Consider the following 27,708-nt stretch of genomic DNA (forward strand, 5'->3'; position numbering starts at 1 on the left):
AGCTGAGAGTGCTAACTCAGTGAGAGCCCATTTATCCATGTGCTGATGGGCTTTATTAATTATTAGTACATGGCAGTTTAATCTGTAAGTTTGGGGCTCCCGGAGGTGAAAGGCTCTTGCTTTGTGATCATTTCCTGAGCCTGCACCAGGTCTGTAGCTCTTCACAGCAGTTTCTGTTTTGTGCCTCCACTGGCTCATCCAGCTATTCCTGGTGGAGCTGATTTCTTTGAGTTTCTGGAACGTTGTTGCCAGCACTTCTCTATAGAGAGGTCAGCCAGGCAAATGACCACAGAGCTTACAATTCCCTATGATGAGTGAAAAAACCACTCTAAATGGCTCAGTCTTTTCAAAAACCCTCTATAATGAAATATTCTCAAGCCAGGGAAACGCATATAGAGGAGGAGTGCAACAGCTTGCTCTTTATCACTAAAAACTGCGAGCTTCAACATTGCTTTTGTTAAACAGGCATTTTTTATCTTCCTATCCAATCACCCCCTACCACCAGGCTTTAAGATTCTTTTTTCTCTGGTCAGAAAGCTGGTTCAGATGCCATACCTGTGGTTTCTCTCATATTCTGTATCGTTTCATAGAACTTGGTTTCCATAGTAAATGCTTTTCAAAAAACGTATGGTTCAATAAAAGTACTCTGCAGTTCTTCATTTTATAAAGGAGTGCTCTCATTAGCTCACTGTTGAATAACTCTTACAACCTCAGATCTGTTTGAATTATACTCCAAATGTTCCATTACAGGCCTGACACCTCATGAAACACACTTTAAGCTCCATTGCTAGGTTTCTGATCTTAAGTCTTAGTCCTCAAATTATTTTATCATACTTATATGTGAACAAAATATGCTGAGACAGCAAATGAGGGCCCATATTTAGCCATGCAGAAGCCAGGAGAAAGGATTGGTTGGTGTTTACTGTTCAAAAAATTAATGCTTTCCAAACTTCACATCACCAAAGAGTGATGTGATGGGAAGCTTTTGTATTCTCTGTGTTGCCTCTTCTAGTTTTGTTTTGTCCAGACACCACCAGCCCGTTTGTTGTGAGAATTGGAGAGGGGAGGATGGTGCACTGCAGTTATTCAGGGAGCCCTTTGTCCTGTGTGCCAAACCTGAACACAAACCGTGACACTGCCAGCACAGGGCTGGGGCCATGGACAGGGAGGAACACTCCCCAAACCCAGCAACTGCAGATTAGGAACAGTAACTCAGCCAGAGACCTGGTGACATGAGGGTGACAGCCCTGCCCCTCGTTTCTGGGATCCTGGGCCCAGCTGCAGGTGCAGCTCTCGCAGTGGTGCAGCTGCCATGCACCTGCAGCAGTGCTGTGCACACAGCGTGGAGCGCTGCACATCCTGCAGCACAGCCTAATGCCAGCGGGGAAACAGCAGCACAGAGCTCCCCCTCATCCCCTCTGGTAAAACTCAGCATCACCATCAAGGAATAAGATATTCATGCTGGTATTGATTTGTGCCAGTGGTAAGGTATTGGTGATTGATTGAGAGATGGGAACTCTGATTTGGTGATCAGAATTCCATTTCACTCAGGTTTCCCAAAAGCTTATATACTATTTCAAACAGGTTAATAATTTCTACTACAATAATCAGGTTAAAAATCACACAGAAGACTCATGCATTTTACACCAATTCTTTGCTTGCAGAAGTTGACTGAATCTTCTCTCTTCCCGTAAGCAGGTTTAATCCCATCTCCTGTAATCTTCACAGTTCTGTTTGTTCCTGCCATGGCATCTTGGTTATCAAACCAGCCATGCTAATCAAGTCTGTTTGACTCTCTGCCTTGTGTATTCCCATCATAAATAATAACCTGGAAGTAAACTCATGATATCCTTGAACAAGGCAAGATGCTGCTCTCAGCTGTGACCTGGTTGTGTTTGGCCTGGGTTTGTGTAACAGCACACTGAGCACCGAGGTGCTGCAGCATTGCTGTGTCCTCATCCTCGCCCTTGTAAACCCTCTGTACTGCAGCAGTTCTTACCCTGCTGCCTTTGCCAGTCCTTGCCCAGTGATGGCTTTACCTTCATCACTTGGGACAACAGGCCTATTTCTAGTGAGATTTTTCACCTGACTTAGCAGAGTGAGAAGCATACAGGCATCCTGCTACTCATGCTACCTCTGTCTTCTAAGTTTGTTTTTATGTCTTTGCTGGATTTTGGATCACATCAGTAACCTGTCACATCTCCAGCAACAAGCACATGAAGTATGGCAGAACATTGTTCCACATTTTTGGATGATTGTATCCTACTCAGTATCACAGCACATGAAAAATTACCGAGAAACTACCATGGTACTGGTAGGACCAACTAATGCCAAACTGGTGCTTCCTTAAGTTGTCGTTCTATTTTCAATGAAAAAACAAATGTGCAAAGCACCTCCATGGCTGGGTGGGAAATAATCAGCAGTGCAAGTAGTGGAAAAAAAAAAGTTAAGTCTTTAAAGAAGGAGAAATATGTGTGACAATATGTAATGATATGGTTGTGTGATCACCAGTGCTCACAGAGTATTGGTGGTGCACCTCTAAAGTTTCAGGTTTTGGTAGAGCAGTATGAAACACATTCTGATTTTCTCCTGACAAAGGCAGCACGTTTTTCACTTAGGAAAAGGGCAGGCCTGTCTGTGATCACCGTGCTGGCTGCAATCCCCATGTGAGCCCCAACTGCCTCCTCTTTCTTACAGACCACTGATCCTGCATGGGTTTTTGGGGGCTGATATGAGAATTAGTTCTTGTGTCACGGAAACTGGGTTGGGCAGTTTTTTTGTGGTGTTTGTTTGGTTTTTTGTTTGTTTGTTGGGTTTTTTTTTTAATTTTGGTTTGGTTTTTTGGGGTTGGTTTTGGTCTTTTGGGGTTTTTTCCTTTATAGGATTTATAATAGGATTTATAAATTTTTCCTTTCAATTTCAATATAAGAAGTCAGTGTATTTTTTCCTTCTTAGTACCGTTAAATGTTTTTCAGGCTTAATTTGAACATAATGATTGCCTGAATACATTTGTTTTCTTATTTGGTTGACAAAACCAATGAAGCATTTATATTGCAATGCCTTGGCATGTTTTCAGTTTGGGATCACTAGACAGCTAAAGAGGAAGGGCTAAAGTCTGTGAAGGTGAAAATAATGCACTTAATTCCTCTTATGAAACTGCACATATTGCTCTTTGCAGAGCACCAGCCCTGCATGGAGAAATCTAACATGGAATAAATGTTTTTGTGTAGCTTTGAACGCTGTATGGCAAGACCAACATTTATACAGATGAAGCAAAGAGACAAGATTGGGAAGGAAGAAGTAAAATGTGCTGGGCTTTGGAATGGTGTGTTTCCCTGCCCCAGGTCAATGCACATCTGAAAGCCTCCTGTGGGCTCCATGAAGAGGAGGCTGCTCGCAGCTGATCTGCCTTGGAGCAGAGTGGCCTGGAGTCCTGAGGAAAACCAGGCCCTGTGCCAGGAGTGGGGACTCCTCCCTTCTCTTAACCCCCTCCTCAGGGATCCTTGGGAGTCTCTAGGGACAGTGCATTGTGGAATTTCTCTCCTCTGCAGAGGGGCCTCAAGACCTTGGCTGTGTAAATGCACAAAGATATTGAGGATCCAGAATTACCTCTGGTTTTTCTTCCTTGTGTTGGAGCAAAGTTCCCCATTCCAGAATCAAATACAGTTACTTCCACTGAATAGGGTGTCCCTGCCAACTGTCATGAGTTAAACGAATAGAAATGCAGATTATAAAGCTCAAGGGTTCGGTGACCCTTGTAGATCCCCTTGCTGTGGGATCTACAGCACACTGTGGGATGTTGGCAGACCCACCACAGGCACCCGTGTGTTCCCAACCATGAGGCAGCTGCTGCCCTTGCTGCTTGTGTCTCTGCTGTCCTGGGCATTGCTGAGCATTCCTGGGCACTCCTGCAGTGCTCTGCACTTGGAGTCAGAGCTTGCAGGCGCTGTTAGCACCAGCTGCCATTTGCTGCTTGTCCCCATTTCCCTTCTGCACTGAAGGGAAATGCAGCAGATGCAGCTCAGACACTGAGGAGAGTCCAGGAGCTGTCACAGGGAATACTGCATTTTCTCATTCCCTCCAAACTGAGGCTCAGGAGTTGTCTGGTGTTTCAAGTTGTTCAGAAACATGCTACAGGAAAATGTAATCCCTAAGTAATTGCTTCTATCAGAGTATCCTTTGATTTTTACCATATGCCTCTCCTCTATGATTTTCAAAATTATTAAGCAGAAGGTTGTGAAGAAAAATGAAGATGACTTCTGGGTAACAATAGCATAAGTCCTCTCCATTTTTCACATTGTGGTAGTTTGCCATGCCTTATCTATTTCACATTGGTAGTTCTCCCCCGATATCAATTTCTGTTCATTTGGTATGTCATTAACTATCTTCAGCAGTGCTTCAGAAGCTGCCTGCCTCCCTCTGCATTTTGGTGCAGATCTCATCAATATCTCTGAATTTCAGTTCTTTTTCCCCTCCTTTCGAAATGCTCTTCTGTTAGAAGTGCTCCAGCTTCCACTCATCTCTAATTTGTTAAAAAACATCCGTTCACTGAGCACCCTGCAGCCACTCAGTCATGAGCACAGGGGCTCCTTCCCAGCCCTCACCTGCCTTGTCTGGCCCTGTGATCAGTGAACTGGGCAGGTGCTCCTGGCTCCTGGAATTCTGGTGAATAAGAGAAACTCAGCACGCCTTGATCTTGTACACCTTTTTTTGTCTTTCTGTGTGTCCATCCCAGGAGGGAGAGAGTGGCCCTGTGGGTGTGAGCAGGACAGCTCAGATGGGTGCAGCAGGCTGTACCTTACCTGCAGTTATCATACCACTTCTGTGGATTGTGTAATTGTGGTATTTGTTGAACAAATGTAAAGTATAACAGCTCTGATGATGGACTTCACCTGAAAATGCAGATCGATTTTGGTAGTTCATGCTAGAGAGCAGATAAATGACTCTTAAAATAGCAAAAGCACTGATTGTGAAAGTCAGTAAAGACTTTCAGAAGTCAGTTAAAAAAAACCCAAATGTTTTGTCCTTTAGCTAAAAATGAATAGAATCATTAAAAGCATTCTTGAATTATTGGTCACTTAAAACCCCAAACAGTCCAGTACTGGAATTCAAGAGCCTCTGCTAATTGTACCTTGTAGAGTACATGCTTGCAGTACATGGGCTCTGGAGGGAAGAAGTTTGTGTTTTGAGAACAGGGGTGGATGTCTTAGAGCCTGACTAGAGAAGTGTGCTGAGGAACAGCTGCCCTGTGCTGGAGGTAACCCCCAGCTCCAGCAGCCTTGAAGATTAACAGCTCTTAAATTAGCCTTGATTCTGTTAGAAATGGCCCTCATATTTCATGCTCTGGAAAGGGATATGGGGAAAGAATATCATAATGTTTCCCTGTTCTTTGACAAGCCTTGCAGTAGCCTGTCAAAGACCCTTTAAAATGGAATTGAAATAATCAGGAATGATGTGCCTATGTGAAAAATGCTTGGCACTTTCTTTTCTGTAAGACGGGTGTATGCTAATAAGGTTTAAATCATGAGTAGAAAATGATTCTTATCAAGCAAGTGCTGGTAGCTCAGATCAAATTACTAAAACAGAAATGAGAAGGTTTCTAAATCCTTCCCCTGTTTTGCTTTCTAAACAGGATAAAAATACTACTGTCATGAGTGAAATTAATACAAATGCAGACTAAACTCATCTTTAGATGAAGCAGTAGATCATTCTCTATAGGTGTTCTGTTCTATATGCTCTACTTTGTAATCAGATTTATCAGCTCAGAATACTGCACTCCCCTTTCCAAATAAAAGATGGTTCTGTGCAGGTGTTCTCTGAACTTGGTGATTATTAGCAGAACAGTGCTCTCAAATAATTACCTGCCTTTGTAAGTGAATCATCTTATTGTTTTGCTGCTATTAAAGTCTAGTATCCTTCAACAGTGTCACGTTATCATGTCTCATAATCAGAATTATGCAAAGGAATTATCTGTATGGATTTCATGCCCAGGAACTGTATCATTGTTTATTTATCACTCTAACTAGGTATGCAGTGTTTTGTTTGTTTGAAGCACAGCATTTGAAGATGTATTGACTTTTGAAAATAGATCATTAAAGTTTATGTTTTCTTTAAAGTTGAAGCCTTAAAAGCCATAATCAGCTGCCATTTATTTTTTACTAATGGAATCAGAAGTAATGAGTTTTCTTTGATCATTTCAAGAATGTAATGGTGCTGTGAAGGAAAACATCATGAGTGAAGGCTGCTGAAGTTTGAAGAAGTGAGAAATGAGAGAAATTAGCAATGATCTACTAGTACAGGATCAGAGAATACGTTGGACTTGCCAATGTTTCTTTTCTGCAGCTCAAAATTAATCTGAGGAGGGACAGGAGATGTTAAAGCACAGTATTTACCCTCCCTCTGTTAAGCACTGTGCTGGAAAAGAGGGGATCAAGCAGGCTAGGAAGCCAAAATAACTTGGCTTGAAGAGTTAATTCTGGAGAGAGTCCCAACACAGAATTTTAATTGTCCCAGAAAGCATGTCTGGTTCTAAGCTTGTATTATGACATAGGAAATGTACAAGATCTTAAAATTTTTGCTATAATAGCACAAATACTCTGTAGTGCAAAGCTGTATAAATAATGTATATGCTCACAGGAGCAGGAAATATGCTGCTGATCAGACTGTGTCAACTTAGATGAATCCTGTCCTGAAAGCTGTGCTTGAAATGTGAGCAATAAAGCCATTATTGACATGTGGCTCTACCAACTGAAACATCAATAGTTATAAAAAGAGTATTTCATAACACAGAACCATTGCTTGGTTTGCTTGACTGGACAGATACCTCTACTTTCCATGAAAGAAAAATAATTTCTGTATTAGTTCTCTGGGTGCCCAGCACAGCTTTTCTGTCCCACTGATGCTCACATTCTTAATCACATTGTTGAAAATGGGCAAGATTTGCTTGCTGGTCTCATAGAGTGTAAGAGGGAGGTTTGGCTGGCACTGGGCATGACATGCAGCCATTTAAATGTTGGCATATTTGCAGCTGCTCTCAGGTTACTTTTGCTCAGTCTGGGAGCGGGTGCAGCACAAATTCCTGGTGTGGAACATCCTCATCCCATACGTGAGACCGCTTCAATTGTTCTCTGGCAGCTCAGCTCAGACATCATTTCCAGAGTTTATGGGCAGAAGGCGCAGCTTTGGCTGGCTGCAGACTTACATTTCTCTGGTTATTCTGGAATAGCTGAAGCATTCAGTTTGTTCAAGAACTGAGAGCATTGCCATAAGCAGCAAGGAAATAAAGAGGCTCGAGTGCTGTGAATGCCTGTGGCACATGGAGTGGCAGAGGATCCACTGGGACGTGCCCATATCATCCTGATTGTTGAACTATTCCTCAAAAAAAGGCCAGAGAACTCCAGGGTTCCTGCTTGGTGCTGCACCTGGCCAGACACATTTGTGAGGAAGATTGTGAGCAGGAAACCTGTCTCCCTTCATCTCATGCTCTGCTCACTATCCCCATTTCTCCTGCCTCAGCTGGTCCCTGGTGATGCAAAAGAGGGCAGAAAGGGAAGCCCGGGGATTTAAAAAAATGGAAAAAACTGTTACTTATCCCTGCTGTGTAACTGGCTAGCAATCTAAAGTCAGTAGCCAGGTCAGTGCTAAATTTGCTGGGGTAGCAAATGCTTCAGGCTGGTCTTGGGCATCCCTGTGAGCATTGCAATTCTTCTGCAAATGGCTGTATGCACAAAGGCTTGGGAAATGGCGCTAACACTTTGTGAAACCCATAAAATAGAACAAAAACACTGTAGACCAAAGGCTTTTTAGGGAAGAGGGGACTTTTCTAATACTGCTAAGGTGTTTTCCAGAAAGGGAGCAAAGCACGTAGAGGGTTCTGTGTGCTCTCAGCAGGGCTCCAGAGGCCCCAGGCACTGTCCAGCTGACAGGGTGTCTGCATGAGGCCTCTGCTCTCATCCTGCACCAGCAGGATGCTCAGGGGGTCACTGAGCAGCTTTGCCTGCTCTGTCTCTGTGCCACAGACGCCTACACCAAGGTGATCAGGAGCAAAAGCACTTCTGAAGATTCTAAAATACACTGGAGATGTTCCACTACAACCAGCATCTCTCCCGACTGATTTACAGGAAAAGGTGGTTCTTTAGAGAGCCTGCTTATTCTGAAAAATTATTATATGGCAAAGATCCTTGAACAAGGGTCTAATAATTACTTCTTTGAGGATAATTAGTAACTTGCTGTTCTTTGTGCTGCTGCCAATCAGCAGTTGGTTTATACACTGTCTATTGACTTTTCCCCACCTAAAGGGATCTACAGAACAATACATAGCTGCAGTTTTTGGCAAGCAGCACTGGCCAAACACCCTGCTAGGATTATGCATGGAAAAGAGAGCTCTAAGAGCTTTCAGACAACTCCTGCTTTTTGGCAACCTTAATGTCAGGATGTTGCAGGAAGATTTGATCCTTCAAAACAGTGTAAATGAGGATCTCTCTGAGATCAGACAGGGACTCTGCAGTGGCAGTGTGATCAGTAATCCAATACCAATCCCTTCATAATGTCCTTTTAGGTGTAGACAAAAGGGGGAGGCTACCAAAAAGTCCAGTCTGATCTACTTCTTGATAACTTTGTATTCTTTCCATGGCCCCGCTTGCAGTTGGTGGCAGATGATGAATTGGTGATAATCTCATCTTTCTAATCACTTTATTTCCAAAGTGTACTGCTGTTAACTTAGATTCTGAGAAGCAGCAAATAAAGCCTTTCAAGGGATTTCAGGGTGAGAGCAAGCTGGGTGGAAATGCAGTTGGCTAGGTCTTTAAAATCTTTTGCTGCCAACAGCACGCCTAGCTGATAACAATGACTTTGGACTTACCTTTCATCCAGATGAACCCCCAAACATTTTGCCAACTCGTTCTTCATTTCACCAGGTGCAGAACTGCAGCAGCTGCTTGGCAAAGCACAGCAAGCACTTCAACAGTTGGGGATAGCACTGGAGTTAATTGGGAGTTGTGGAGTAGTCTCTAAAATGACTTGATTAAGACGTATAGCTGGAGGCCCACGCGGCACAAAAGCACACCTCCTCAGCAGGAACTGAGGCTGGGATTTTGTCTGAAGCAAAATGGAATGATTGCAGGGTCAGCATAGTAGCAGTTTTAAATAGATGAAAAGAGGCAACTTAATGAGGACAGCCTCAGTTAGATTCATCTTCGACTGTGTGCTACTTGGAGGGCTCGAAATAAATGAAGACTAAAATACCACGGAATCTAGAGGGGGATATGTGTTAGGGAGCAATCATTTTCTTTTTGGGGGTGTTGCATATACCTATTGGAAGCCACTTAAAAATTGATTGTCACCAGGGTGGACAGAATTGTGAATTGCGTTTTTAAAGATTACCTGGAGCTGCAGTTTCCCTGCACTTGGTTTGGGGTGTGTTTGGTAAACAAGGATGTTGTGATTGCTGTACCTGCATGGTTTCACATCTGGCTGTTGTTGAGTAAGAACCCAGAAGGGCAAAAGCAGAGTGTTCTAAGGCTTGGGATTTGTTGTGTGTTTTAAACTCTGGTCACATCTAGACCTGTAACACTGACACGAGCTGGGAGCTGAATGCTTTGCCTGGTAGTAGGACATGTGATGGGGTTGCAACTGGAGAAAGGCTTTGCTTTCAGTATCACCTGCTTCTTCCCATTTACCAGCAGCTGTCGTCACCATCTCTGGGCACAGTTCAACTCCTCAGAGGAGCTCTTTAAATGTTGAAAAGAAATTTTCAACATTTTCTGTGGCTGTTTTAGTCTTGAGCAATACTTGAGAATTTCAAAATGTTTCTACTGCCTATTTGAATCAATATAAGATTTCCTAAACATTTTAAAGAATTTATTTCACTGCAAGCCTATGCAGACAAAAGAAAACCAATTAAAATCATGCATGATTATGTGATTTATACTGCCAGTCTGAGCCCATTTTTTAAGTGAAAACAAACACGTAAAACTAGCTGTAGGTCATTTAAAAAAAGTGAAGAAGCTATCTTTGCTAAAGCTGAAAATGTGGAGGCTCTGGATGATTTATTGAAGTGTTCTTGTATCACATTTCCTTCCCAGTAAGTAGGTTTTCATCTCCATGGGAGAATGCAGCATGCAGCCCTTGCCCTGCAAGAGGTTTGCATGCAGTTGTGTTTGTAGCAGCGATGGAGCAGTGGGTAAATGCTGCACCTCAGAGTGGTTTGACAGCTTCAGCTTCGTAACAACCCTGTGTGGCTAAAGCTCCTTCAGACAGGGGTGATTACATGACACATTTCCTTGTTTTAAGAATGCTTTTTTCCTCAGTGCTAGGTAGGGGAGAAGGGTGGTGGTTGTGCCCCATAATTATTATTCAAATCTTAAATTTTAGTGATAAGGAGGTCTCAGAGTTATTCCTAAATTAGGCCTAACCATGCAGCTTTACTTAGGCAAGAATGCAAAACATGACCCAACAGTCTGCAGAAATGCTCCCCACTCACATTTCAAGTCAGAACAGCATAAACATCTTCATTTAATTAGTTGCATTTAAGCTCCTTCTGTTTGGGAACGTCCTTGAACAAATAGTTAGGAGTAGTTGTTGGTTCATCTTGGAAGCTGAATTTATTACTTTGCTCAGTAGGTTTAAAAAGAGGTGGAGGAGGAGAGCTTCTCCGTGTTTTCTGTCCTGTGCTTAGAATACTCAATGAACACTGTCTCTTGCATTAGCAGTGCTAACAGCTCTCCTAGGTGTTTCCCCTTTCTCTGTTAGCAATTTAACGCTTCTCTGTTTTGCAGCAGGGTTGAGAAGATTTCTAGCAGCAGTAGTTTCCCTCGGATGGTTGCAGAGGCTTGTGGTTAGGCTGCCAGGCTGAACACCTTTTCTAGCAGAGCAGTAGCTGATGAGGTTCCCCGCTCTGTTCCCATCCCTAAAGCAGCAATCTGACGTTTGTCCCTGCGTGTTTGGATGTGCTCAGGCTGTGCCACAGTGGCTCAGAGGATGAGCACGTGCTGTGGTCAGGGTCTGTTCGTGGCCACGGCTCACTCTGAACCATCAGTGAATACATTTCACATGGGCAGGAGGCCTCTGAGTGCAGAAATCACGGCGAGAATTGAGCGTACCCTGAGGTGCAGTGTCTCACTCTGCGAGGAGTTTGCAGTCTTGTGGTGTTTCATGGGTATCTATCAAAAGCTGAAGGAACAAGCAGGAGAGACGACAAGCTTCTGGAAAGTGGGAAGCATTCCTATCAGTCAAATGAAAGCCTGCTGCACCAACAGTGAGAGCAATTGCCTGTCAAGTGCACTGTAAGACTCAGCTCGGTGTTATTTGACTGGCACATTGTGTTGTCACTGACACGGTGTCTGAACTCCAGGGAGACTTTCACTCTTGCAGGAGTTGGGTAAATAGGGAAGGAAATGGATTTTGGATGGAGTTTTCATAATGAGGTCAATCTGAGACAGAAAACCCAAGTGTGAATGGATGCGTTTACATATTCAAAAGTCCGCAGATGGCTTTAGATGGGATATTGATAACAAACAATAAACTATTTTAGGTATGCTCTTCTCACTTAAAATGTCTGATGACAAATCTTCTATAATTTTAGGAAGCAGCCTTTGTAAGGCATTTGTAAGAACGCAAATCTATGTCATCTGCTTATTATTGAAGCCATTTAGCACATCAGATGTCATTCCAGATTACCAGTTGCCTTTCAGCTGGACTGGAAACAAACCCCGATCAGTAATAATGTAATGCCGTGTACCTTAAGGTTAAATGTCTGACAAGACAACCACTGCTAATGGACTGTGACATTTTTCAGGCCATCGCTCTGACATTACTTGCTGTGTCAGAGTAAAATGTTTACAAAGATCTATCTCCACATTACAATACGTTAAGACATCATTCTTTTCTCGTGTGCATGCTCCAAGCTTTCTGGCTGCATGGAAATTCCACAGTTGGCCCGTGTGTAAAAGCAGCATCTTCCAGGCTCTGCAGGGCTCTGTTAGTGGGATTTGATTCAGTCCAGAATGCCCTGTAAGGTTTCTTTTCAGCACATTGTGGCTTTACAGCTGCAGATAAAACTCCATGAGCACAAACCCATCTGGGACCAGGTCTGCCACTGCATATTTTCTGAGCATCTCCCTGTACGTGTGCTATTGGTAGGAATGGCTTAATGTAAGGATGGCAAATACAGATGAAAAAATGTGTGACAAAGATATCTGCTAAATTTACACTGCTGCAGCAGATGAGCTCTTGGAATTTTTAATTTTTAATGTGGTTTTTTTAATAAGGAAAATTTAAATCAGTATTTTGCATTAATGGGGCTTGAATGACTGATAAATGGTAAGTACACTTAGATCAAATCACAAATAATATCATATTGTATTAACAACTCATTAAAGGAATAGGTAGGAATTAGCCATTAAGGGCCATTTAATAGTAGATTGTTTCAATGTCCTCATCTCATAAAGACTTTTTAAATATAGGGCTTTGTTTCAAATATTAAAATGGTTCCTCTAGCTTCTGTTTGTAACTATTTTCCCTTATTTTCATTAAATACTTACACTTCTGATTCAATTAGATTAAATGGTATATTCTGTCCCCTCTTGGACAGCTTGTAATGCATCAGTTTTTTTGCTGTGGTTTTATATGTCGTGACAGATTATTCCAGTGGCTAAGACAGGAATTGGAAAAAATACTGGTTTTGTTAATGCAATTTTCAGCAAAGTGTGGGGGTTTTTTATGGGCTGGATTATTTTTGTGCCTGTATGTGTGTTCAGTCATGCGCTGTCCCTCCTGTAGTGTGGATGTGTGTATATCCCTGAACGCAAAACTTCATCTCACAAACTGACAGAGCAGTGACATCTGATGCTATGGAATAGATGAAAACTCCAGCAGCGGTATCGAGCCTCAGACGTTCCAAGTAAATCCTAAGAAAGCACGAACCCATCACCAGACAGATTTAAAATGTAAATGCTGCTCTGCTCGATCAAGTCAACGACTATTAAGTGCAGACTCGTGCCAAGACGTAGCGGCAGCGCGGTGATTTTTTACTTTAAACAGCGCTCCGGGGGGGCTGCGGGACCCGCGGGACGGGAGCGGCTCCGGGCACGGCGGGAGCGCCGCTGCTGCCCCCGCCCGTCCTGCGCCGGCAGCGGGGCCGCCCCCGGGGCCCCGGCGGGGCAGCACCGGGGGAGCAGCACCGGGAGGAGCAGCACCGGGCGGAGCAGCACCTGCCGGGCCGGGCCGTGCCGTGCCGTGCCGGGCGGAGCAGCACCGGGCGGGCCGGGCCGTGCCGTGCCGGGCGGAGCAGCACCGGGCGGGCCGTGCCGGGCCGTGCCGGGCGGAGCAGCACCGGGCGGGCCGTGCCGGGCCGTGCCGGGCGGAGCAGCACCGGGCGGGCCGGGCGGAGCAGCCCGGGCGGCGGGGGCGGTGCTGCGGGCCGGGCGCGCCCCGTGCCCGCCCCTCGGCGCCGGCAGGGACGGGCCGGGCCGGGCCGGGCGGTGTAAACAAGGCGGGGGGCCGGGGCTGGCTCGGTGTCAGCGGGTCACATGGAGCCTCTTATGGGCCGGGGGATGGCGGCGCGGCGCGGCTCTCCGCTGGCGGGCGGCGGCTGCTGCTGAGGCAGCGGCGGTGCTTCGTGCCGAGGGCCCGGCCCGCCTCCCCTCCCCGCCTCCCGCCCGCCGCGCTCCGCTCCGCTCCCCGCCGTTCGCCGCCGACAAATGATGTGCGTTGTGCTCGCCGCGATGAAAGGTAGGCGCGTCCGCGGCCGGCCCGGCCGGGCACCGAGCGGGGCCGCCGGAGCCGCGGCCTCCGCGCCCCCCGCGCCGGGGCGGCCGCTCGGGTCCGGCCCCGCTCCCGGCCCCGCTCGGTGCCCGGCCCGGCGGCGCTGGCCGTGCGGGGCCCGGGCGGCTCCGGGGAGGCTCTGGGGAGGCTCTGGGGAGCGCTGGGGAGCGCTGGGCTCGGCGGCTCAGCCCGGGCCGGAGCCGCTGCACGGTGCTAGCGGGAGAGCCGGTGCTCGGCGCGGGCGGGCTGCGCTCGCTCGGAGCGGAGATGAGATGTTCGTGCTTGGGCTGCCTGCAAAGCCGCGAGGAAAACGCGCTCTCTAAAATCTGACTAGCAAAGAGCAAAGGACCGGCAGCATCCTCTGGGTAGCTGATGTGGCTAAAATGCCGCCTTCAGACAGCTGCTCATCTTTCAGAGGCTTTGGAGTAAAAGGAAAGACCAGAGTTACGTAGTGATTTATTTTTTCTAAACCTGGAGTTTTGTCTTTTTGCGGATTCGAGTCCTTAATGAGGGGCAGTGGCAGACTGAGCACAGTCAAAAGAAGTTTTTGATGAGATACCCAAAGTTTAGAGGTACGTTGGTAGTCTGCCCTGTTTTCTGATAAAATTAGGTTCACAGTGAAGTTTGTGTTGCAGTATTTTTGAAGTCATAAGTTTGGGGGGGGGGATTTAAATATAGAAGAAAAATCTAAACCGAATAACCATCTTACTTACATGAAATATTCTTTCACGATAATCTAAAGACTCTTAAGTGCTGGCACTTGAGTTTAATGCCCCTGCTAAAATACTAAATGTGTGCTGTTTAAAATGTTTGAAATGAATTTTAGGCAAAATTTCTCTTCAAAAATTTTCTTACTTGGAAAAAGAATATTGAGTCTTGCTCAAGTTAGAGACTGTTTCCTTTTTTTTCCACTTTGCCAGGCACTAGGTAATGCACACCAGTAGCAGCACAGTGTTTAAGGATGGTAATTTTCAATTACTCGGCTTCCTTTTCTTTTTGGAGAGAAGCCTGTGTGAATAAAAAGAAAAGCACTATATTCATTAATCATTAGCCATGCTGAATGTATTTGGCAAGAAAATGTAATTGGGTTGATTCAAACACTTGCATCTGTAGCAAAAGGAAGTGCATTTTTTTAAGTGCAAACTACATGGATATTTTAGCAGTCCTTTAGAATTCTACATATTCTGATTACAGTTTTTCAGCATATCCCTTATAAGCCTGTTAGAACCATGAAATTAAATAAACAAATTTTGTTTAAAAGGGAGGAAGGTACACAAACAAAAAAATTGGGGTTGTGATATGTTGTATGCTTATGGACAGAGATATAAGGTGTGTTGTAAAAGAGCAGGCAGATGATTTACAGCAATTCAACTTCAAAATATATTTTTTGTTCTCTTGGGAGTTTCATTTAAACCAATTTCCACACTGATGTAAAATCTTGGCAGAGCCCAGCTTTTGGATTTTAAAGTGTAATTCCTAGTGGCTTTATTATGGAAATGCTTAGGTCTTTGTACTTTTTACAGACTATTTCTATAGTACATTTAATTAATGTTTCATAATATTTAGTGTTCTAGTGCATTGAAAAACTTTCTTGGTTTCTTATCCTTTCTCTAATTTGCTGGACAGGGTTCAGCTGAAGGAAATGTGTTGTCATTTGTCTTAAAAGGGCCTCTGGCTGCTATGAAATAGTGGATCCACAGGCCAATATTGTGATTTGAGAGAAGCAGACCAATAGAGTAGGGAATGCAGTTTGTTTAGGCTCGAAAGTGCAAGGGAAAAATGCACAATCTCTGGGTCAATTGTCTTGTTTTCTCATTTTGTGGTCACGTCTTCTAATCTTTGACAGTTCTGAAGTTAAAGTGCAAAAAATTACAATCTTCAGGAGAATGTGGGATTTTCATATTGGGTTTATTTTTATTCTAAGGTGAAAAGGGGGAGTATTAATGCCTTTCCTATTGCTGTTTAGATAGCCCAGGCTGATACCATGTGAAGTTAATTTGTGAGTTGTTTTATTTTTCTTGCAACACGATGTTCTGGCAGTCGTGTTCCCTTTCATTCTGCAAAGTCCTGAGCCCGTGTCCGGGTTTGGGTGGGTCCAGGCTGGCCAGGGTCACCCCAGGAGCTGCAGTGCTGGGAGCAGAGCAGCCCAGGGAGAGCCTGCACATGCCTTTGGGACGGGTTGTGTGTTAGGAAATGAAACCTCCCCATTTCAGGCAGAGAGAAAGAGGAGTTTTTTCCTACTGTTTTCTAAGAAAACAGGCAGAGATGAAGCATAAGTGTTCTTAGTGACTGCAGAAGTATTTCCTAGATCGATGGGCTTTTAGAAATTTTTTATCAGCTGCTGTGAGTCTGTAGAGTACGCAGGAAGCCTTGCATTTTCAGTTTGTAGCACAGGCGAGTCAGCTGCCTCTGTGAAGGGAGACACAACTTTACGTGCTCAGCCGTGAAGTTTGCAAAGAAATCCGATCATTCTGCGGTGTAGTCACCGGCACAGATCCTATTCCAGAGAGTCTTCCCTGGCAGGAGCATCGGGGTGACTCCAAGGAGAGCAGTGCTGAGTGTGGGATTGATGAGCAAATACAGTGTGCTGGAGAGAACCAGGGCTTCGTTTGTCAGGCCGGTTCAGACCCCGAGGTGAGCCCCAAGCCGAGGCAGGTTGTTTCCTCGGTGTGGGATTGTACCGTGGTCTGTACCTGCTTTGAACACAGCCGTGTCAGGCAGGCCCAGCGCTGGGCACAGCTCAGGTACTTGTCTTGCACTGTCATCAGGCCTGGACAGAAGGGTGCAGTCCACTGATGAGTTAAAACAAATGTACAGAATCTGGCAATAGCTGCGTTATCTTTCTTGCGGACATTCCTAAATAGAGATTGGTGGGAAGGCTGATGTAAATTTTCTAAGCTATTTCAGCCCAGGTGTATTTACTGTTAAGGTGGCATTTGAGGTACTAATCCCACTACTGCTGTGTGAACATAAAGTTCAGTCTGTTGCTGTTTTGTGGAAGATTACCCAGACGAGTAGAATCTATTGTTCCCAGGCTGTAAGGGTAATTGTTTTGCTTTGGGGGTCGGTGCTTGGATCATTGAAAGTATAACCAGCTTTTCTACTGACAGTGTCTCCAAATGAAAATTCAATCATTAAAAATGCTTACCAAGGGAAACAGACCCCGCTGGTTTCCTTGTTTTAGCGCAGGGGGTTTTTGGGATCCGCGGCGTTTTTCCCGGAGTGCGGCCGGGCAGGGAGCAGCGCTGCCCCCGCTGTCCCGGTGCCCCTGCTTCTCCCCCCTGCCAAGCCTCACCTTCTGACGTGGTTTTTGTCATCTGTCCTGGCACCAGCCTTCCCAGCACCTTGGTGATTACTCAGTGATTTTCGCCAGTAAACAAATGCTTATGGAAAAATATCTTGCCGAAGGTAGCTTTGCAAATTGAAGTGTGTTTAAAATTACCTTCATTGTGGCACTATTGGAAGTTAAATCCAATTTAGCAAATACTCCAGTACAGAACTTCTGTTGACTAAATATTAACAGAATCTGGCCTTTGGAATTGCTAGCTGACAGGCTGTTTTCTTGCTGCTTTAATTTCGTATGACTGATCTGAATGACTTGCTTGTACCTAAGACATTTGTTGCGTTACATTCACAGGATAAGATTGGTTTGAGGTTTATTGCTGAAATGTACTTTTCAGGCTCTTTGAAAGACTCTCGAGATTTAAAAGTAAAAGAGGAAATCTGTCTTTATGTCTCGCTCTGTGGAAATCAAAGGCGGTTGCATGCTCTGTACAAGTCTCAGTTGGGGACACTCCTTTCAAGTAAGGAGATTCTGTCCTGTTTAAGTCAGCAGAAACTGTGGGTGCTGAACATCTCACTAGATCAGACTCTTTAAACTTACGTGCAGCTCTTGCCTAGCTAAAATGGTGAGCCTGTTCCCCCCGGCTCGTAATGCAGTCTTAGAAATAATTCTTCCAGGATAATCCTGAATAACTGGGGCAAAATTCGAGCAGACTGCATACACAGCTGCGGGATTCTGTACCCTTCTTGTCTGAAACAGAACAAAATGAATCCCTGAGGGGGTGAGGTTGAGGAGGAGGGTGTAGGGCAGGCTGGTTGGGCTGTGGGCTCTGCACAGGTACGAGTTGTCCTGCTGGTGTGGGGGAGACGGCAGCTGCTGCACCCGGTGCAGGGGAAGGGCCTGCAGCTCTGCAGCCTGGCTCTGCTCTGGGAGCTGCATGTTTGCATTGGCCCTTTTTAGTTTGGGGAGTAGCATCTGGAGACCTTAGTGAAGAACTGAGTCCTCTTTATATCAAGTGCTTCCCCACTGTGTGTGAAAAAGACTGTTTTCTTCACTTATTCCCCTTTACTGAGAACCTAGCATGTTTGGAGGGTTTTTTTCTAGGATGATGTAGCACTCAATTTTAACCTTAAGGGGTTTTAAATCTTCTTTCTTGCTTCTCTTGCCTACAGTACAGTGTAAAAATGATCTCTGTTGTGTAGTAATTACTATCAGGGTTCTTAGTATTTCATCTTGACTACACAGCAGAGTTTTAAATTGGTATATTTTATTCTAAACTATATGTACTAAATCAGAATTGGTAAATCTTTGTGTCTCTCCTGAGTAGATACACTGCAGTTCTCTATCTAGTATTGGAGGAAGTTGAGATGCAGCATGTTCTCTTTTTTTTTTTTTCCTTTTCATTCCCAGGAGATAAGTTTTTGTAGTGTGCAAAATAACTACATATGACAAGAATGTTATTACAGTCAGACTTGATACATTTTAGAATGTTTTTCTGTTGTGTTTTTTTTATTCACAATGAAAGGAAAAAGTATTCACCTTTCTTGTATTTATCTGTGAGCTGTAATTTGCAATTACAGCTGATAACTCCTGAGATCAAGCAAGCAGTAGTTCTCTCCTTTTGTGGTTTGTCTTTTCCTTGAGGACTGATATCTAAGGGATATGCACATAACTAATAGTACAGAAACTGTCTTCTTCCTTTTTGAAGATCAGGATTTTTTTCTCCTTTTTGCAATAAACATTAGAAGGGGAGGGGAGCATTCTGTCCTCCAAGAATAACTAAGTTATGCGAAAAAAGGTGACTCTGTACAATGCAGACCTCTGCTTGTTGGATCAAAAGAAGGCACTGAGTGTCTGGAAAGTTGAAAGCCTTTTTAGGGGGTCTGGGAGATGGACTTTCTCCTTGTGCTTCATCTTGTCATCTGCCTGTGCTGAACAAAGTCTTCAGCTTGCCCAGATTTTTTGGTGGTTTGGTTTTTTTTGTTTTGTTTTTTTTTCTTCACTTTGCTTGCTAGAGGCATTTGGGCTGAGAAGTTCTGCAGAATACAGGTTGGCAGGCTTGGCGCAGTTTGAGGCTGTTTCCCAGTTGCCTGCACCTTCTGTTGGGAGCACGAGGGAGTGATGCAGGGCACGGTGACTCACGGTGCTGTGCTGTGGAATAAATCCCCCTGTGGAATGAATAATGCACACTGCTGCTCGCTCCCCGGTTGGGTCAGCTGCAGAGGGGCTGGCTGGCAGCCCTGGGGACAGCCCCCGAGGTGCCACCGCTCTGCTCTGGGCCTGTCTGCCTGCACAGGTTACCCCTGATCCCCACTGTCCTGAACAGGGTGATTAAATTAGCGTTTGCTTCCCTTCTCCGTGCCAGGGGAGGTGAAGCAGGCGTGCTGACAGGAGCACATGGGTGTGCAGGGATGTCCGGCTCTGGTGCCGTGCCAGTTTGGGACACCTCTCCCAGGTTCTCCCAGTGCTCACTGGTGCCTGTGTGCTGTCCCTCAGCAGCACGGAGCTGCCCTGCCCGTGCTGCTCACACTGTGGCTGCAGCCGAGGGTGGCCCTGTGACACCCAGAGCTCTCACAAGTGCACGGTTCCCCCAGAGCTCTGGGGGCTGCCAGCACTGTGGGCTCAGGGGTAGCCCATGTCCTCACTGCTGTTAGAGAGTGTCTGGGGCACTTCAGCTCAGGGGACTGGCAGGGTCAGCAGCTGCCCTGGCGCCTGTGGCCCTGCTCCACCACACCTGAGCAGGCAACTCCAGATTTCTCTGCCTTTTCTGCTTTCTTTCCTGGATGATGGTGAGTGGTGCACGACCCAATCACTCATGGCTCTCCTGTTTGTGTGATTCCAGCCTTTGGGCCTTTTGTCATGCTGCGTACACAGCCATCTAGGCTAAAATCAATGTGGAGAGAGGTATAATCATCCCAGCTTTCATTTTAAGAGCATTTATCTCAAAGCTTAATTAAAGCTGCTTGCATGTAAATAAGTCTAACCTCTTCACTTCTGAACAATGCAAATAGAATAGTCAGCATACTTATAGGGTATCAGCCGTGTAATTATTGTGTACTGTTTGTGTTCTTTGAAATACTCTGCTGTTTCTTGCCACTGAATCCTGGGACAGAGTGCTTCATAAAACCAACTGCATGACTCTTTATGTACTTCAGGAGAAGTTGATCATTCTCAAACAAAGGGGTGGAAAAGTGACAATAAATCTTTACATAGACAGATACGCTGTGACAAAGGGTTTGTCAGAGTGTTCCTTCAAACTGAAGGGACCACAAGCTGGAGTTTTGACTGATTGACAGAGAAGCAGGGTTGTGTTCCTGCATGCCAGCCTTGCTTTTCACCAGCTCTGAGTGGTGCTGGTCAGAGGCACTGCGGGCACCCTGCCCAGAGCTGTGGGCTCGGAGCTCCTGCCACCTCTGCTCGCACCTGGCACGTGCAGAATGCTTTCTGCACTCTCAGAAAAGAGAGAGAAAAGGTCCTGTCACTGTTTGCACACGCTGTCTTCTGCGGGGTGCTCTTTGGTGTTCTAGGAGTGCTGAAGTCTTTGCTGTTCTTGCTGTAATTTGCTAACAGCATGAAATGGGGAGCGATGCATTACAGCAGTGGCTTCTGCTTCCAGCTCTTGCAGATTCAGAGAGCTCATGCATTTCGTTGGCTCAGCAATTTTTTCCCTTCATCCAAGTATCGTTTGCTGTTTAATGCTTTGTACAATTTACATGATCCAATTAGAAATCAAGTTCCCATTTCACGTGGCATTAATTCACACCTCTTGTGAGACTGCCAGGGGTCTTAGGAGGTGATACTGTGCCATGGGTTAAGTGTGCCTAAGACTTACATAAGCCGATGTTTACCTCACTCCTGGTTCTGAAGAGAGGAGCACTCTCTCGTCCAGCCTCCTCTGCTTGGCCCTGTGTCTAATGGGACATGATTCAAAGGGCCATTTATCTTTTTCTCACCCCAAAATAAGGTTAAATTCTCTCTAAGCCCCAGGTGCGCTTTGCCTGGAGCCTCTAGTCTAGGTAGAGAGTTGAAAGCCAGTAAAAAATGATCGCTGGTCTGGTCATCAGAGCATTTGGAGTTTCCTTTTTGTACACAGACAGTCACATACTTTAGTTGTGGTGAAAACTTGAACAGTATGAATTGCTGTACTACTTGACAGGAGCAGCAGTAGCTGCTTCCCTCCTGAAACAAATGTAATGCTTCTCATAATGGGTGCATTTTCCCATTTGGCTAAATTAATTAGTCCATCTTTGTCTGTGTTTGATTTGTCAGAGTAGCTATTGTAGGAAAACACACAATTTACAAATTGAATTTGTAGTTATTTCTTGCTCAGTTCGGGAATTAATTAACCCATCTTGTGCACTGCGGAAAACCGCTTGTTATAGAGTGCCTCTGCCTTTTCCTCTCCTTGGACTACCTCCTCCTAGAGTCCTGGAGAATTGTTGGTGTGATGGACCTTATGTGAGCAGTTTTGGAGCCCACAGCTGTCGGTGAAACCTCTGTCCAGTGCTGGTTTGGGCTGTCAGGCTGGAGCTCAGGTTAGGGAGGTGTGTTTGCCACTGCTGCTGCAGGGGCACCCTCTGCCCTGTGGAGAGGGGCAGGCTGTTTGTGATCGTCTGGAGGAGCTGAGCTCACACTCGGCGTTGTTTTCTGTCAAAGGGACACACCCTGCAATTGTTAGATTGACAGAGATGCATTGTGTTAAATTTTGGGGAGAGTTTTTCTTGTACCGTGGGTGCCTTATTGAATTAAAAGAAATATTTGCTTACAACGTGAGCGCATAAAGATGTTTGTAAGTGCTGGTGCTGGACGGATTCTTGTATCAGCAGATAGTAAAAAAGTGAGACGGGTTAATTAAAGAGGCAGAGAGGTTTCATTTGAGCAGCCTCATGTGCATAGGCGCCGTGGCTGAGGCAGGGCGCAGGGCACGGCGCTGCCGAGCGCGGCGGCGACAGCCGGGCAGGGCCGGGCACCCGGCTCGGGCTGCACCGGGGCCAGCTCGGGGAGCCCAATCGAGGAATGGATCTGAACCTGGAATGGTTCAGGAGGATCAAAGCTTCCCCTCCTGCCTCCCGCACGGGGTGCATCCATGGGCGCTGCGGGTGAGGGCTCCCGGTGACAGGGGTGATGTTTCACCCTGGTGTTTCTCTTGGTGGGTTGTTTTATTGCACATGATGGAATCTGGGTGAGCACTGAGAGCTAACATCAGCCTGAACCTGAAGAAGGCCCTGAAAATGTGGTGTTTCCAGTATTGCTATGGCTAGCTCTGTCCAGATTTCTTCCAGATCTGCTGGTATTTCTGGGATGAACCTTGTATTTCCCAGCCAGAAAGGTGGAGTACAGCACTGGGCTGCCTGGCATGGCAGGTGCTGGGTGCTCCCTCCTTCACATACACCTCACTAACTCTTCTCAACACTTCTTTCTGCACTGCAAAATGCTTTGGTAAACGAGGAATCAGTATCTTTTACAGATCTGTTTCATTTTAAATATTTTTTCTCACTTAATAAAACCGCCTAAAATTATTGTATGATTTATTCACTTTAAAATTGTAACTTGTGATTAAAATGTCCAGCTTGGTGCATTTCTCTGGCCGACAAACTGACAGTGCACCTTTAAACTACTTGGCTCAGAGAGGAGCATCAGTAGCAGTACTGATTTTTGTTGTGGAAACCTAGACCTCAGTATGGGGAAATACTCACTCCTTGCTGTCACTGTTCCAAAATATTCTAATTTTCTTCTGATGTTTTCCCTCTCAACCACAGTGTTTATACTTACAGAAGGGAAAAATAGCCAAACATAAAGGTCACTCGAAAGCAGAGACCTTGTCTCTGAATACCAGAATCTCACTCCAAAGAATTTCAGCTCATAGGATTGATTTAAAAACCCTCACAGAAGTGCTTCAGAATGGAAATGCTTTTTTGTGTCTCACTGAAAGCTGTAGCATTTAGTGGTGGTAAATTTGCACTTCCTAACATGTTATTTCTGCCAGTGTTGATTACTGTTTTGCTGCAGAAGTAACTAACTTTGTAATTTAATCTGCCATGGTATTGTCAGGTTAAAATTCGATGTGTACATGCTGCATTATAAAAAACTGCACTGCAGAGGCTGCCTCTGGAAGTCCCTGAACTGTGAAGCGTTGGAGGCTGGCATAGAAGCCAGAAAGGTGCCACAGCCTGCGTGCCTTGGGCTGTCCTGTTCCAGTGCAGCTGCTGCTGGTCACTGCTGGATTCCAGGCACCATCCAGAATTACCTAAAAGAGAGTGAGGAAATACACGCTTGACTACGTAATTATACTTTGTGTTGAATATACTCAGGTATATTAGCCAATGCTTGTATTAGTTTGTGGTACCTGAAAAACCTGATCAGGTCTTGATTTTTAATCAAGTTATCAGTCCAGAAGAGTAGCACAGTTCTTGTGGAAATTCTGGAAACAAGTTACCAAGAAATCTGACTCATAAAGCGAATGCCTCATGAAATTTGAATGTTTAAAAGGGAAAATGACTGGCAGCTCCTCTTGTATGCGTGCTAGTTGCAATAAAGTATAAAAGTTCAACATCAAAGAGATCACCGCTTAGTCTGTGGCGTATTTGTACATCAAAGAACAAATACAGGACAAAAGGAACTGCACAGAGATACAGTTCATCCTTGCAGACAGGTCCCTGTAGAATGCTATAAAGAGCTGCTTTCATAGTGTGGAGATGATCTCTGGCACATCTTCATTTCTGATTTGGGGAATAGGTAAGGCTGAGGATCAGAAGCGGCGTCTCGGAACGCGCTGGTGCCGATGCAGAGCGCTGGCGCTTACGCGGTGTCAGCGCCGCAGTCTGTGTCTCACCTGGGCTCAGGTGTGTCACCCTGGGGGCCACGTGGGGGCTCTGGCTGCAGCAGTGCCATTCCACTGGGGGAGGCTGGCCAAAGGGGGTCCCAAATGCTCCACTGAAAGGGAAAGGTCTACTTTTTGATTTATTTGTTGTTATGCCGGTGGTCAGTCCTGTGTCGTGTTGCCCAAACAGGTCGTGGGGTCTCTGTTCTTGGAGATGCTCAAACCTCAACTGGACACAACCCTGATCCTTATCCTCTGCTTTGAGCAGAGGCTGCATCAAGCTATCTCCAGAGGTGCCTCCAACATCAACCCTCTATGATCCATGAAAAAAACTCTTTTGCAGTAAGGCAGCTGTCTACTTAATATTTTTAATTACAGCCTCTGTTAGTACAGGACACAATTCAGCCAAGTATGGGACCAGCTCTGGCACAGGACAAGTCCTGCACCTGTTTTTTACTGTTTTTCTGAGCTTTTGTAATGTGAAAGCTTGATGTATTTCTACGCTTTAGTACTTTTAGTAGTTTGTTGTGGTTCTGTCATTTGGTGGGGTTTTGTTGTTTTTTCTTATTAATTGTTATTAATCTTGAATTCCGCCTTAAATTAGAGAGAGAGTTTGTGTATGTCTGCCTTAGAACTAAAGAGGAGTGATCTCGGGTATGTAGAGCGTGTCCTCTGTCAGCACAAGACAGGTCATGAGAAGTTCATCAAGGAAATTGTTGGACTGTCACTGACCAGTTGGTGAATTGTATTGAAGGCAGTGAGACTTCGCTGTTAACTTGAATGTATCTGCTTTAATATTAAAATAAGTAGGTCACATCTATCCTTCCGTTCTAGTCTCTCTACTTAATTTGTATCTCTGTAAGTGGTGGCTGCACATGTGATAGAGAGACATGTTAATCATGAGATCCAGACTAAATCTGAATTCTCCGAAGTTCAAGTGTGCTTGGATCAACGGTTTTAACAGCAGTTCCACCTTTTTAGGAGATAGTATTGTCAGCAGACTCGTTTCTTTTACTGCAGAACTAAAAATAGCTACAATCTCGTGGAATCATTAAGAAATACAAAGGGTTTCTGTTAAAAACCCTGGGGAAACCTGATTAGGCAGACTACTGTATAATTAACTGATGTGCTACTACACTTGGAGAAGTAGTGCATCAGTAAACAGAAGTCAGAATGTAAAAGGCTAAGAAGAACTGCTGGGAATTGTGTTAAGACATCAAGGCGTGAAAATAACAATTTGGGCACCTCAGGAGAGACGAGCATTTGCATTTGGTGGAAGGACAGAAAACTCTCCAAAAGGCCGGGGCGGGGGCATCTGGGAAGGAAGGCTCAGGCTTTGCTTAGCACTTCCTTTGCCAATAAAACACCTTTGCTACTCCTGGTCACAGTGTTTTACACTACCTTCAAGCTGATGTTCTGATAGCTCCTGGACTGTGTTCTTACCTTGGTGAAACAGTGTCAGGTAGTGTTGTTAGAATGCCCTGTTAATGCTGTGCTTTAAATACATTCATTCATTCTGATAATTAAGCTGTTGCCTAAGATATGGTGGTATGGATCACTGACTTGTGCCATTGTTTGTCTTGTTTGCTTTAAGACTGGAAGTAATTGTCATCAAGCAGTCTGTAATTACCTCTTTGGAAAAAGTCAGGGTATTCTGTAACACTGCTGTAAAGAGGTGCAGCAGTTGTGTGTGTAGAGATCAGGGTGGCTGTGATGACAACATGAATGAATTATTCTTCCAGAAATATGTTTAAAACCAGTCCCTACCATTGCAGTTGTCACCTGGAGAAGGAGTTCCATGCTGGGGCAGGACATGTACCATGACAAGGCCCTGTGGCCGAGGGGAGGAGGGAGCTATTGCCACGAGCTGCAGAAATGGACACTTCTGGGAATTTGAGGAGGACTTTATGGGGACGATCAATCCATGTTTTCCTGTTTAGAGAAAAGTACAATGCAGCCGTTTCTAAGGAGGTCCATGTCTGTGGCTGACAGGGAGAAAGGGGCTGTGCTTGAAGAGCTTTAGCAGCGAAGTGGCTTCCCTGGATCTTGTGCCACATCAGTCCTGCTGGTAGCACTGGCTGCTCCTCCTGCTCAGGGGTGCTGGGGAGAGTTCAGGATGCTCAGCCTGCTGAAGTCAAGCCTCTTCTCAGGAAATGATAATAACTGGTTTTAAATAGTGGCCACTGTTCCCAAGTAAATGTAGTGGCTGTGCAGGTACCTCGCTCTGTGGAATGAGCTGCAGAAGTGTTTGAACCTTGTTGTTAAAAGAAGGTGGAGCTTTCCTCACTCAGGTGTGTCAAGTCCTGACCTGCTGCCTGGCACAGACTGTGTTTGGACGAGACAAGTGCTTTACACTTGAGAAAAACTAATCAAATGAATTTGATGTATATGCTAAATTGAAGGGAAGTTTACTATCGAATTATCAAAAAAAAATCCACCAAAAAAACCCCACCAACAATGAATTTTTTGGGACTCCTTCCCACCTTCAGAATACCCAGGGTGTCAGGTGAACAGTTTATGTCACAGAGCTTGTGTGTGCCCTTGCCCAGGGACGGTTGCCAGCAGCTCATAAAACCAAAATCCCCTAATGAAATCCTTCTATACTTTTCTCTTTCCCCTCATGGAATTGAATTGAAAAAATTCTTAGGTAGGTGCCAGCAAAAATAATATGGGGTTGTGTGGCTTAGCTTCTTTCTTGGGCTGTTGCCGCAGCATTAGCGATTGGGTAACTGTGCTAAGTTCAGATTTTGTATTAGCAGGGGGTGGGAGCTCTTTATGTGTGAATGAATATCCTGAATGAGCAACATGCACAGATGTCCAACTTGTCTCTGTGAAGCCTAAAGTTAAAGTTCTAGGAGCATGTCCAAAGCTGGCATAAAGCTGTGTATCTCACATGAAAAGCACTGCTGTGCGCTGGCAAAGGCGTTAGCTCTGAATTGGAGTCAGTTTTTGTTAGCCAAGCATTTTTTCATCAGTGGAAGTTTTAGAGTTTCTGAGGACTTTTATCTGCTTCTGGTGTAAAAGCACCTTAATAATTGAAATTACATAGCAAGACTTCAAATATAATCACCAAATAGAATGCGGGAGAAAAATTAATTTAATTATAATTAATTCCAGTTTTCAGCAAATGCTCTCAAAGTTGTCTTAAGCTGGATACCAAAATGGTTATCACTTTGGAAAATGTTCCAAGTCACCAAACATCTCAGTAAAGTGTCTGTTCCACAAAGGACTTCTTTGATCCAGCTATCTAGGAGATTTATCCGAGGAGACAAAACCCAGATTGCTTGCTGCTAATCCAGTGCTTTGCAAACAAGATTTTGATTTTTATTCCCTTTACTTGTTTTTCAAAAATTCCAGCAGATATACAATGGGATGGTTGCTTCCCATAAATAATTAAGCTCATTGTAAGCAATGCCAGTAGAAAGTAGTCCTGAGATTGATTTTAAGTACCCACTCGTTTTTTCCTTTTGAAAATAATACCATGTCCCAGGCAACTCAAATGCTCATAAATCATGTTAGTTGAAGGCGAGAAACGATTCCAAACTCACTCTTTTAGGCATTTACACTTCTCAGGGGTGTTTTGTTGTCCCAGACTGGCTGGAGGAAGTTGGTTTTTGGCTGGATTCACAGCAAGCAGCTCCAAGGTTGGTGTGGCAGGTCCTGTTTGTGTTTCTCTGCACACGAGTGGAGTTGCCCACGTGCAGCCAGGCGCTGTCACGGGCGCAGGCTGAGCTGCCTCTGTGCAGTTCCTGGGGAGGAAGGAAGAACTCTTCCTCCTTCCAGCTGCGCCAGTAGTGCCGTGAGATCTCTCAGTGAAGCTGTGCTTGTTACTGCTGCTCAAATC

General features: G+C 45.1%; 1 protein-coding gene across 3 annotated transcripts in view; it reads left to right on the forward strand.

Moving 5' to 3' along the window:
* Positions 1-27,708, forward strand: part of RORA (RAR related orphan receptor A) — a 349,533-nt gene that overhangs the window by 270,532 nt on the left and 51,293 nt on the right. The window contains exon 1 of one of the 3 annotated variants that reach the window (XM_063412517.1): positions 13,447-13,728. The exons of the other annotated variants lie outside the window; for them this stretch is intronic. Coding sequence (XP_063268587.1) covers positions 13,698-13,728 — 31 coding nt within the window. The 5' untranslated portion in view covers positions 13,447-13,697. Of the gene's footprint in view, positions 1-13,446; positions 13,729-27,708 lie in introns of those variants that run through there. 3 annotated transcript variants of the gene reach the window in all.

This window comes from Prinia subflava, chromosome 15 (assembly GCF_021018805.1).
Source record: "Prinia subflava isolate CZ2003 ecotype Zambia chromosome 15, Cam_Psub_1.2, whole genome shotgun sequence".
Lineage (NCBI taxonomy): Eukaryota > Metazoa > Chordata > Aves > Passeriformes > Cisticolidae > Prinia > Prinia subflava.